At 36.0% G+C, this 12,826-nt stretch overlaps 1 protein-coding gene and 1 pseudogene across 1 annotated transcript; both read left to right on the top strand.

Moving 5' to 3' along the window:
* Positions 1-293: 293 nt before the first annotated feature.
* LOC108347526 (DEAD-box ATP-dependent RNA helicase 10) lies at positions 294-12,494 on the top strand. Its single transcript, XM_017586821.2, has 15 exons — positions 294-527; positions 636-681; positions 2,046-2,195; positions 2,435-2,564; positions 2,688-2,757; positions 2,963-3,025; positions 8,088-8,162; positions 8,421-8,540; positions 8,875-8,916; positions 9,501-9,575; positions 10,522-10,668; positions 10,848-10,985; positions 11,207-11,318; positions 11,407-11,495; positions 11,871-12,494. Exons 3-15 carry the CDS (start codon positions 2,060-2,062, stop codon positions 11,988-11,990), a joined length of 1,317 nt encoding a protein of 438 aa, XP_017442310.1. The 5' UTR covers positions 294-527; positions 636-681; positions 2,046-2,059; the 3' UTR covers positions 11,991-12,494.
* On the top strand, positions 3,945-6,210 carry LOC108346395 (uncharacterized; annotated as a pseudogene).
* Positions 12,495-12,826: the final 332 nt, after the last annotated feature.

The following is a 12,826-nucleotide window of genomic DNA, read 5'->3' as shown; positions in this document are numbered from 1 at the left end:
AAGTTAGAAATAGATAAAATTATTATTTTCCTGAAAAATGAGACCTAATCGAATTAAAACGAACAATATAAAGATTAAATTCTAAGAAAAAACATAACACATTATCTATCTTTAATATGATTAGTAAAGTACTAAAAAAAACCAAATCATATCACATTTTAAAAAATAGAACTTATTGAGAAACCAAATCAATTTATTGATGAAAATAAAATCTACTTATATATATATATATATATATATATATATATATATATATATATATTATTTTTTTAAAACGGGTTAAGATTGTCTAAACCCCTAATTATCGTAAAAACCCTAATTCCACCCAAATTCTAAATTGCTACCTTCTCAAGTTCCTCGCCATCTCTACAATTACGACTCCAACAAGCTTCATTGTTCTCTGCTGATGTTATTCTTCGAAGCTCTGTTATAAATTTTCTCCTTTTGCACCGAGACATACTCTGTTACGCTTCCTTTCTCAACAACCCTAAATTTCATTGTTCGACACCTCCCGAACTCAACTCAAGGTACACAAGCAAATGACCATAAAAGGAAATATATGTTTTCAATTGAATCCCCTTTCAGTTCCCTTCAGATTTCTTCTTTTAAATTAAATTAACTACCATCTTGTGCAGTCCTCCGTCCGCTGCCCCTTGTCGTCACCGACCTGTGCGATTTCAGGTTTCCAATCTTACTTCTTCTGAGGGTCTATGTTTTTTTCTTTGTGCTTATGCCTCAATTTTACTCTAAACCTTTTCACTTTTCACTCTGTTTCTGTTTTAGCTTTCCAGAGAATGTTTCAGTGTAGAATATGTTCTTTCACCGAAACCCCACCCCTAACAGTTATGGAAAACTGTGTTTGATTTTGGAGCCAGTTGGTGCCACTTTAGACATGTTAACATTTACTTTTTAGGGTTTTCTCATTGAGATACACTTAAACCCAATAATTACGAAATACGTGTGGGTATATGGAGCAGCTAATGTGTATCTCAACAAGGAGATATCCTGTGATCATTGTCCATGAAGGACGTGTTTATATAAGGTAGGGGAGAGAATAAGAAAGGGGAGAGTACCAAAAGGGGAGGGCGGAAATTGGGTGAGGAATTGACTAGGCAATTGCTTTGGGGACAGAGTTTCCGTCTTGCAACTATAGTTGTTGTCTTCTTTTCTTAATTGCCATTATCTGTTTTTTTTTTCCTTCTAAGCTGGAGTTATATTGCTGCTGTAAATGAGTTGTTTTCCTAGAAGATCATCTATTTCCTTTCAATACTACCAGTTTCCATTAGGTTTTGTTAGTTCATATGATTTTAGATTTTTTATTTATTTAAGAACCATAAAAATATGCTTGAGGACTGTGAATCCTGTTAATGTGTGACAAAGAAAACCGAGTGTGCTTAATGTGAGATATATGGATTTATCTTCCTCTTCAATGCTTTCCTTTGTAAAAACCAAGGTGTTCAGAAAAAACAGTTGGATTGGAAGGATTGATGATCTAATCCTTTATTTGTGCCTTAGTAAATTGGATTTTCTACATTCATGGGAAAATTTTAATACATATATTGGATACACCACTTGTGAAACATGCATAAAGCCTGCCTCAACTGAAACATGGTAGCTAGAGTTGCATCTTCTCCAGAATCTCGCTCTCACAGACTCAATGGGGGACTTACAAAATGAGAGTAGTTTTATGTAATTCGGAATGAAAATATGAGAATGGGTCCAGCGGTTTCTTTGCTAACACGAAAATAAGCTGTTCACATCAACAATTCAAGCCTTATCATATTTATACTACACAATCTTTGATTTCTTGTACTCTATTATAAAAGAATTACAAATTTCAACAATCTCCCATCTATCACTGTCAATCGTTCCTGTATAGCTGGATTTTGGTAGTTGTTGGATGAGTTCTGATTTGATATTTATTCTTCTATTATTTCTTCTTATTCTTTTATGGCCTCGGTAGTTATTTTGTTTGTTTGCTTTTGATGTTTTTGATTTTTGACCATGTGGTGTTATTTAAGTTTTAAGTTCAAAATTATAAACAGGTGAGAAACTACCAATGGCAGAAGAAAATGAAGAAATAAAAACATTTAAGGATTTGGGCTTATCTGAATCACTGGTTGAAGCTTGTGAAAAATTGGGTTGGAAAACTCCACTGAAGATACAGACAGAAGCTATTCCTCTTGCATTAGAAGGTTGTCATTTAATTGAGTTTTGTAATTCAATCTGATATTTGCATATTTTATTTCTATTGTAAAATAGGAAGGCAAAAAAATGATAGTACTTAGATTTTCAACATGAAACTTTTAATATATAATATATAAAAATCATTGCTTTTACTAATTGCATTATTCTTTTAAGTAGTTTCCCATTTTAACTTCAATATATTCTACAACGGTATTGCTTATTATTTTTTCGGGGTTGTCTCTTTTAGGTAAAGATGTGATAGGGCTTGCCCAAACTGGTTCTGGGAAGACAGGAGCTTTTGCTCTTCCTATATTGCATGCCCTCTTAGACGCACCTCGTCCAAAAGATTTCTTTGCTTGCGTGCTGTCTCCCACTAGGTTTGAAACTTCATACCTAATTATGGGTTTCATCATCATATAATTCAAATTTTGTTTATTGTAATAGTCCTGACTGATATCTTAGCAAGTCTATTTTCTTTATTCATCATTTTATAAATTCAGAGAACTTGCTATTCAAATTGCTGAGCAGTTTGAAGCTCTAGGTTCAGAAATTGGTGTCAAGTGCGCTGTGGTGAGTTTCTATCTATTTTTCTAAAATGATTCATTATTTGAGTTTGATTGCTTCCTTTTTACTGCATAACTTTGATTTTGTCCCGTCGGACCCGAATCAGCTTGATACATAGTGTTATAGGATGGTTAGGCACTGTGTTAATATTATATTTAGTACATGAATATTATACAATCTTTTTGATGAACATCTTTTCCTTTTTCTCTAGCTTGTTGGAGGAATTGACATGGTGCAACAATCCATCAAGATAGCAAAGCAACCTCATATTATTGTAAGTTTCGCCATTCCTGTAAGCATCCTTTGATAATATTTGTTTGTTAAGAGAGTTAGGTAATAGTTGAATGAGAACCGAATATCAATAATAATATATCATTAATGTTTCACTAAAGAAATGCATTTTTCTATGTTATTGTTTGTCGGTTTCTAAATCAATTACTGACTTATCTTACTAATTATTGGTCAGAATATTTCATAAACATTGTGTTAATTATATGATTTCTCTTGCCAGATATAGGATTGGTTTTGTTCTTACTTTCTTAATCTACTACCTTCAATATAAATACACCTGGTGAGATATGTATAATGTTTGTAGTTGGTAGGCTATCAAATTCCAATTATGTTAGAGTATTGGCCTAAAAAGATATATTTTATTGCTGGAACGAATTCCAATTGTTGGTTTTTCCTTCTTTTGGTTTTAGCATGTTTGCTGTTAGAATTATTGTTCAAGTGTGTTCCAACTAAGAGTGAGTTGGAAAGGAGTGTTAGTGTGTATGAGTTGTGTTTAAGTGTATGTGTTGTATCTGAGTGTGTGAGGTGTGTTCCATTCACTTAATCCTATAAGTATAGGATTAAGGAGAAGGGTGTAAACCAAAAGAAGTAATATACATTTCATATTCCATTTCACATGGTATCAGAGCAAATTCTCTGATCTACTTCTGGGGTCTCTGCTGTCTGCCGGCGGCCGGCAGCTCCTAAAATTTCAGTGGGCAGCCCTTTCTTCTTCTTAAATCTGTGCCACAGTCAGTAAGTGCAGCCAGTCGCCTCTACCGTCGACCATCGCCAACCACTGTCCGCCGCCAACCTCTGTCCGCGGCCAGCTACCGTCGCCGTCGCCGGCCACCGCCGGCCACCACTGCAGTTTTAGCTGGTAACCTGCGGATCTGGACCGTCTCTTCGAGCGACGGCCAACCATGCCGGTTTCGAGAGCCACTTCTCAGTCACGCGCCGCCACGCAACGCTTCTTTCCGGCCAGTCCCCCATCGTCGTCGGCCGTCGTCACAGTTTCCACCGGTGACCAGCAGATCTGAAGCGTCTCCTCGAGCAACGGCCAACCCCGCCGGAGACAAGACCAGACTCCTCCCCACGCTCCTCCACGCGCCGCTTCTTTGTACGCTGTGAACAGGCGCGTACAGCCCACGCGCCGCCCTCTGGCCGCCGGAAAGTCACCGCGACACCTCCATAGCCGTCGCCTGGAGCTTCCTCTCTCTGTGCCGACAAAAAAAAAATTTTTTTTGCGTCTTTTCAAATTAAATACTGGACAGGACGATCATGCCGTGATGTTTTTGGATGACTACCTTAACCAGATAGATCGTGTTGTGAAAAGAATGGAAGGAAAGAAAGTAGAGGAATATGAAGTTTTTGGGTGGTTGAAGACTCAGGTTCTAGATTCAAAGCTAGAAACGGGTATTGAACATTAGGAGCTTTGCTCACTCTTGTCACTCGGGGGAAAGGTGAAGGACAATCACATCTCTGTTCTAATTAGTGCTGGCGTCCTTACTAGGCAACTTATTGATCCAAACATGTATTGGTTTTCAATTCCAAACATTGGCTCTCATCTCAAGGGTATTGTTCAGGGAAGAAAGGAAATTATTTCTCTTCTCAGCCGTCGTAGATATAAAGAGATGATGTTGTCCTCTTTGGAAAAGAAGCGTCTTCGAACGTCTCCACTTGATGTGAGATTTCATCTTCATGATTTGATTGGTTCAGGTCATCTCCGAACTGTCCAGGCACTGTTTTTTACTGTCCAGGCGCCGTTTGCCGATGACCAGGCGCCGTTTGCCGCTGTCCAGGCGCTGTTTGCCGATGTTTAGGCACCGTTTTTCGCTGTTTATGCGCCGTTTGCCACTGTCCGACACCGTTTGCCGCTGTCCAGGCGTCGTTTGTTGCTGTTTGACATTGTTTGTCATTGTCTGGTGCCATTTGTCGTTGTCCATCTAACACTGTTTTGTGAGGAGTTGTAGAAGTTTGTCACCATCAACTTATGTTCCCGACGTCGTTCGTCATTGTCTGCCGCTATCCGCTGCCTCTGCTGCCGACCATCGCTCGCTACCAACCACCGTCTATTGTCCTCCGTTGCCATCTGCTGCCACAGTTTAGTCCGACGACTAGTGCGACCCATCCCTAGTCGTTGCCTCATTCTCATCTTGTCACGCACGACTTCTCTTCGGCGTCACTGTTGTTTGATGAATACAAGAGACCATTAAAGATCTTCCACCTTCACGATTTGTCATCGGCAGCGTCATCATTTCCGTCGTTTGTCGTGAGGGGGAGTATGCTTCCAACCACTGTAGGCCCCCATCACCTCATCAGTTAGTGATGACAATTTAGTCTCTGCAGGCCCCATCAGTCAGTGCTAGATGGCAGTCCCTATAGGCCCCATCACCTCGTCAGTTAGTGATAGCAGTCCCTGTAGTTTTGTCAGCTTCTAGCCACTACAGGCCCCATCAGTCAGTGATGGCAATTTAGTCCCTGCAGGTCCCATCAGTCAGTGCTAGATGGCAGTCCCTGTAGGCCCCCATCACCTCGTCAGTTAGTGATGGCAGTCCCTGTAGTTTTGTCGCTTCCAGCCACTACAGGCCCCATCAGTCAGTGATGGCAATTTAGTCCCTACAGTGAGGGGGAGTATCGTTCCAAGACAACACTGCAAAGGAAATGTTAGTCCACCATGGGTGTAGTCCCTGCAGTTTGGTTGCTTTTAGCCTTTGAAGGCCTCTCATGTTACCGATGGAAATCTCTTATGTTTGAAGACTTTCCAAGTTGAAGTTTCATGGTGCTAGTTTGCTCTTGTCCATTGCTGTCCAAGTTGAAGTTTCTTAGTGCTTGTCCATTGATTGGCCATTATTCTCCATATGATGATGAGGAGTCTCTTGGGCTACACTTGTTTGTGTTTGCAATTTGGTTTATTGATGTTCTTTCCATTTGAGTGTGTTTACTCCAAGCTTGGCTCATACAATATGTATGATCCAGCTTGAGGGAGAGTGTTAAAATTATTGTTCATGTGTGTTCCAACTAAGAGTGAGTTGGAAAGGAGTGTTAGTGTGTATGAGTTGTGTTTAAGTGTATGTGTTGTATCTGAGTGTGTGTGAGGTGTGTTCCATTCACTTAATCCTATAAGTATAGGATTAAGGTGAAGGGTGTAAACCAAAAGAAGTAATATACATTTCATATTCCATTTCACATTTGCTTTCAAATATTATTGTTAAGGTGCTCACAGGTTCCTTTAACACTCACTTTAATTTAGTTATGGTCCTTGGTAAAATTTGACTCTTAGTCCATGCAAGGGAAATGATTGATCAAATACCATGTTTTGGATGTTTTGGAAACTTAAAAATATTTTTAGTTACTTGGGAAATTTTTAAGAGGATTGTACTATTATAGACTCCAACTTTGTTAAGCTGATCGTGTAGTTTTTTACTTCATCCATTAATTGTCTTCCTTACAGCCAAGGTGTGGTTAACCTTCTCAGTCTGTAATGTCATATGGTTGGTTAACTTAAAAGAACAAGCCTCTTCACGGCAAATGGGATAATATTATTTATATTTTGATAGGTATCCAGAATTCACTAAATAGATGTAAAAATAGATTACACAGAAGAACTTAATTCGAAACCACAAACTGTTATACCAAGGTGGTAAAAACCGAAGAACATTAACATACAATGCTCCAGGTCTTTCGAGAGGACCGGTCTCTCCATAATTTCCCTTTTACAACCAACTAAAAACTGCCTACCATAATCTAACATAAACAAAATATAAAAAATAATTACACAACACAACTGTAGGAGGTTATAACTACCTACTAGGAAGTTATAACTACCTGCCTCCTCTATTTCTTCTCACATAAACCTTGCCACTAAACCTATCATATTTCATCTCTAGAGGTGTACCATCTATATATGAGGAGATTCATTGGACTATAATATTCTAAAATGAATATTGATCCAACTGATTTGGAATTCCAAATTCTTGATCAATGTGTCTTGGTAACGATTTATCTTTCTTTTTTTGTTTTTTCCGAGTTTTTTTACTTCTGGCTGTATATGCTCCAAAGTTCTAAATACGATTTCCCCCTTGCAATTGGCAACTCAAACAACATAAGGGAAACTTAGGAGTGTACCTATCAGCACCCGTAACAGTTCTAAATCTTTTTTGGATCATGCTTTTATACTTCTTTGAATGATGACTTCCATTCCTTTTTTGCTTCATAACTTGATTTTTCATCATCCTATATTGATAAATTGATCAGTAACTTTATATTTACCCCCCTCCACAATTTAATTGCATGAATGAACTCTAGTTACAACTCTGGTCATTTTTGTTAAGAAGTGGACTTTAAGCCTAACTTAATCTCACAAAATTGGCTTGTAAGGTAAGGTTTGCACCCACTTATATACTAAAAATTGGTCTGATCTCTAATCTATGTGGGATTTCCAACATACCCTCCTCTGGTCCGATAGCAGGTGGAACAATATGTTCAACAAACACAAATCTCGCTAGAATAGACTTTAACCTATAGCTCTAATACCATGTTAAGAAGCGAATTTTAAGTCTAACTCAACTCCACAAAACCGGCTTGTAAGGTGAGGTTTGCACCCACTTATATACTATAAATTGGTCTTATCTCTAGTTGATATGGAACTTCTAACAATTTTCATCCCACAAAGACTTAAGTTGAAGTTTGTGTTCCTCTTAACTCTTGTATCTTGTACAAGTCCTATGTTTACTAGGACTGATTTTGTTTTTTCAGTCAATATCTTGGAATTTAACTAGGTCTTTATCATGAGGAAGAACGTATTTAATCATTGCATTCATTGTTAAAAAGCATTACAGTGGCTGAGTGAGACTCTTTATGGGTTGAAACTTTGCTCTTGAATGATAGAATATTATTCATTTAACCAGAGAAAGATGAATTTATGCACACTCTGCTTGTACAAGATTGATAGTGTGCTTTTAATTAAGTGTGGTCTTTAGTTTTCTGTTAATTTTTGGTCGTCACAATTTAGCAGTGTTGTATTTTTTTGTTATTTATTTATGTTGAATTTGATATGCATGCAGGTTGGGACCCCTGGACGAGTTTTGGATCACCTAAAACACACAAAAGGATTTTCTCTTATTAGATTAAAATACCTGGTACAGTTTCTACATTTTTTTATATACTGAGTTATTGATGTTACTTTCTGCATCATAAGTGTTCATATGCTTCCTTCCTAGATTCCATTTTTTTACCTTGATTAATATCGGTGAATGTTTTTTATGGTTATGTCATAGTTCAAAAAACAAGCAAAGAGAAAGAGGGGCATACCTTCTATTTTCATGAGGAGACTCTTGTCTACATTTCCATGCCATACATGTGCTTCGACTAACATGTTTACTCTATATTTTGAGCAGGTCTTAGATGAGGCAGATAGGTTGTTGAACGAGGACTTTGAGGAATCACTTAATGAGATTTTACAAATGATTCCTCGTGAGCGTAGAACGTTTCTGTTTTCTGCTACAATGACTAAGAAGGTATTTATTTTATATTATGAGATATGGAACCCTATTTTTTGAGGCTGGTCATTGGGGAGAGTTTATTGGAATTTAACATAAATTCTGATTGTTGGTATAGAATCTTTTTATAGATTATCAAAAGCATTTTTCTTGTTATTTTAGGATAAATCACAAATTTATTATTGTTTGTTCGGAACATAATTTTTCATGCATGTTCTTCAATATATTATGGTGCAGATTGAATGAAAAAATTGGTTTCTGTTACTTATATGCTGTAGATACTTGATTGCTGACTTCTCACGTGGTTCTATATTTACGTAGCTAATAGATCAAGTTGCACTCACTGTTGCAGGTCCAGAAGCTCCAGAGAGTTTGTTTAAGGAATCCTGTGAAGGTACAATTGTCATAATTCAAATGTTTATCCATTGGCTAAATTACATTCTACATTTTGAGAGATGCTTAAATTACCATGCCCTGTTATCTATTTTGAACAAATATGCACCCTTCAATTTAGACGATGGTATCTTTCACTTAATCCATTTTAACATAAACAAACTACCTAGGCTCAAGTTTCCCTCTTCCATTTACAGTACCAGCGATATCTAGGTTTAGTCCCTTAATTTTGAATTGCAAGAGATGTATCTAAGATATTTGTTAAAGTTCCAACTTCCAAAGTCGAAAGTAATGAAACTTCTTTGATGTTTTAAAGCTCTTAAAATCGACAATAGGGTTTTCAAGATAAGCTCAGTGGGAGACTCATCCAAAGTTTCTCACCATTGCTTAGAGATTCATTTACTTTAAAACAGACTATCAAACATAGCTTATTTATTCTCTTAAGGGACTGTGTAAGTTAAAAATTAGAAGTAAAGGCAATATATTTAATCATCTCTCAAACGAGAGGACTATTTGTTACTTATTTTACTTGTATATATAAATTCTTCTGTTCTGATGTTACTCAATTTGTTTATTTCATTTTAGATTGAAGCAGCGTCTAAATATTCCACTGTTGACACATTGAAGCAGCAGTATCGATTCTTGCCCGCTAAACACAAGGTTTCTCTTCTCCCTTATTCAGTAACATCTTGGATTTTAATAACAAGACATGGCCAATTGTACATTAACTTTTTTAACACTCATCACTTCTTTGTCCAATGGAGACTGTAAAGGCTACTAACTAAAGATATCTTACTAAAGAAATTTCATGAGTAGAAGACCACTAACTACAAATCCAACATTATCATTGTTTCCTTAAAAAAAGGTTTGTTGCTTGCAACAAACTTAACTGTAAATTAATTCTTCCCACTCCCTTGTTCAGCAACATCTTGGAAAAAAGAAATGACCATATCAATTGTACATTAATTTCCTTAACAATCATCACTTGGTCCAATGGATACTGTAAAGGTTACTAACTAAAGATATATTACAAACGAAACTTCATGGATGGATGAGCACGAAGTACAAATCTGATATTGTCATTGTTTTCCTTCAATAAAGTCTGTTGCTTGCGACAAACTCCAACTGTAAATTAATTCTTCCCATTCTCCCTTATTCAGCAACATCTTGGATTTTAAAAGCAAGAAATGCCAGCAATTGTACATTAATTTTCTTAGCACTCAAATCTTCTTGGTCCGAAGGAGATGGTAAAGGCTATTAACACAAGATATATTAGAAAATAAATTTCATGAGTGGACGACTGCTAACTACAAATCTGATATTGTCATTATTTTCCTCCAAAAGAAGTCTGTTTCTTGTGATGAACTCCAACTGTAAATTAATTCTTCTCATTCTTCTGATTTAGCTGAGTGAAAGTATTTTATTTAATCTAATACCGTATAATACTACTATTTTAGGGAGTACAATGTTTGTATGAACACTTATGATAATTTAGCTATTTGGAATGAAATTATTATAAATTCATATGTTTTGGGTTTCATGAAACATGTCTATTATAATTTTTTGCATATGATGATTCTGTTAAGTAATTGTGTTTCTCTCGTAGGACTGCTACCTAGTATATATCCTCACTGAAATGACTGGAAGTACATCAATGGTGTTCACTCGTACCTGTGATTCAACTCGACTTCTAGCATTGATCCTTAGGAATCTTGGTTTAAAAGCGATACCTATTAATGGTCATATGAGCCAGGTAATTGTACTACGTATCTCCTGATATAATTTGTTGTTGTAATTTGTTGTCAACTATTCTTTCCTTGGTATTGGTAGGGGATGGTAGGATGGAATAAAGGACCCTCTCTGCCATATATTTTCATTATTTACGTGGGAGCCAATCAAGCATATTAATTTTTATTCTAATAATGTTGACAGCCAAAGAGACTTGGAGCTTTGAACAAGTTCAAATCTGGGGAGTGCAATATTCTCCTTTGTACTGATGTGGCTAGCAGAGGACTGGATATTCCCACTGTAGATATGGTGATTAACTATGATATTCCCACAAATTCCAAAGTAAGGCGTGTTATGTATTTCCTTTGTTCTTTTCTAACATGTTCTATTATATTTATAAATATATACTAAATCAAAAGTTCACAGGTTTCCTGTAATTATTATAATTTGTTTTCGTGGTAATACATGATGCATCTAAATTAACACAAGACCTAGAGTCTAGATCAACGATTTGGGAATTTTCACTTTTATATTCCCTGGATTCCTGACCTTGTTAGCTACAGGATTATATACATCGCGTGGGAAGAACTGCTCGAGCAGGACGCTCTGGAGTTGCCATTTCCCTTGTAAATCAGTATGAACTGGAGTGGTACATTCAAATAGAGAAGCTTATAGGTGAGTAGAGTATATAGATAAGCCATCTTAGCTTTAACTTTTAAAGGGAAAAAAGTTTCTCACTTTGAGAAATACGTGTGTATTTCAGGCAAAAAGCTACCTGAGTACCCTGCACAAGAAGAGGAAGTTCTCCTTTTGGAAGAACGTGTTAGTGAAGCAAAAAGATTAGCTGCCACGGTAAAATTTTGTATTAAGCTGTTATATTTAAATTATTTTGTCTATTTCTTCTTTTAGAAGCATAACAAAATTAATGGGAGATATTTCAATGAGTTGAATCTAGTTTTTATTGTTTACAGTTTTCAGGTATTATTTATTTTCCGAGAACTATGGATTGTGGTAAAAAAAACTGTATGGGTAATAATGCATTAGGTCATAGGTTCTAATCTCATCTTACAACAAACGGAAGAAACTTGTTTTATATGACTTGAGTTTGTATAGACATTACTCCTCCTGGGATTAAATATGATGAAGGATTAGTCATCAGCTAATGTTTATGTGATTTTAAATACTATAGTAGACAATACTTAAATGTTTGTATGTTTGGTTGTGTAGAAAATGAAGGAGGCTGGAGGGAAGAAGAAACGGAGAGGTGAGGAATATAATGATGGGGAAGATATCGACAAGTACTTGGGTCTCAAGGATGGAAAATCATCCAAAAAGTTTAGAAGATGAAGTCATATAACTGACTGTGAGTGTATTAAGGGGCAGATGAATGAATCAGATGAAGCCATGGAAATTTGAGGATAGACTGAGTGGTCATGCAACTTGTGTAATTCAATTTTGGGCAAATTTTGTTACTAAAAAATGTTTTTCCATGGATTGATTATAAACAACTTCGTAGTGATATTTATTTCAATTTTTTTAGTACTAGATGTCTGTTTCAATTCAACATGAAATCATCAAGAATCGATATAAAGTAATATTAATTCATATGCCCTCGTGTATTTTAAGAGATTAGTACCTTGGCTTTTCTTTCAACTTGGAGACACACAACAAAAACTTTGTAAGCTGATAGGTTTCATATTGTAATTGTGTGGGATTAAGGAGTAACTCATCTTGATTTGTTTGAATTAAGAGTACATTTTAATTTTTACAGTAATTGCGTGGAGTTTGGGAATGTAGTTCAGTATGAAGTCTGTAATAAATTTTCTTTTGAAGCGGTGATCTTTGTTTACATTTTTACCCTTGCAGGATATTTACTTTTACAAACGTATATGTATATTATCAAATTGAACAGGCACATTGTGATTTTGTGTTTGTGTGACTTTATCGTTTCCACACATGCCGGTGTTTATATTTTCTCTCTGCACTTCAGCAATACCAATTTATATTTTTATTATAAAAATGTAATTTTAAAATATAAAATCTTCATTCTGGATGCACAAATATGGAACTTAAAAGAGAAGGGTTTCTTTTGTCAGTAAAGTTAAATTGTAGTGAAAGTTTTACATTTAAGACTAGAAGGACAAAAAATAATGCTTTCTTGTACTTCAAGTTTTATTTATCCT

This window comes from Vigna angularis, chromosome 9, assembly GCF_016808095.1.
Source record: "Vigna angularis cultivar LongXiaoDou No.4 chromosome 9, ASM1680809v1, whole genome shotgun sequence".
Taxonomy (NCBI): domain Eukaryota; kingdom Viridiplantae; phylum Streptophyta; class Magnoliopsida; order Fabales; family Fabaceae; genus Vigna; species Vigna angularis.
This window is presented reverse-complemented; position numbering and strand designations above follow the sequence as displayed.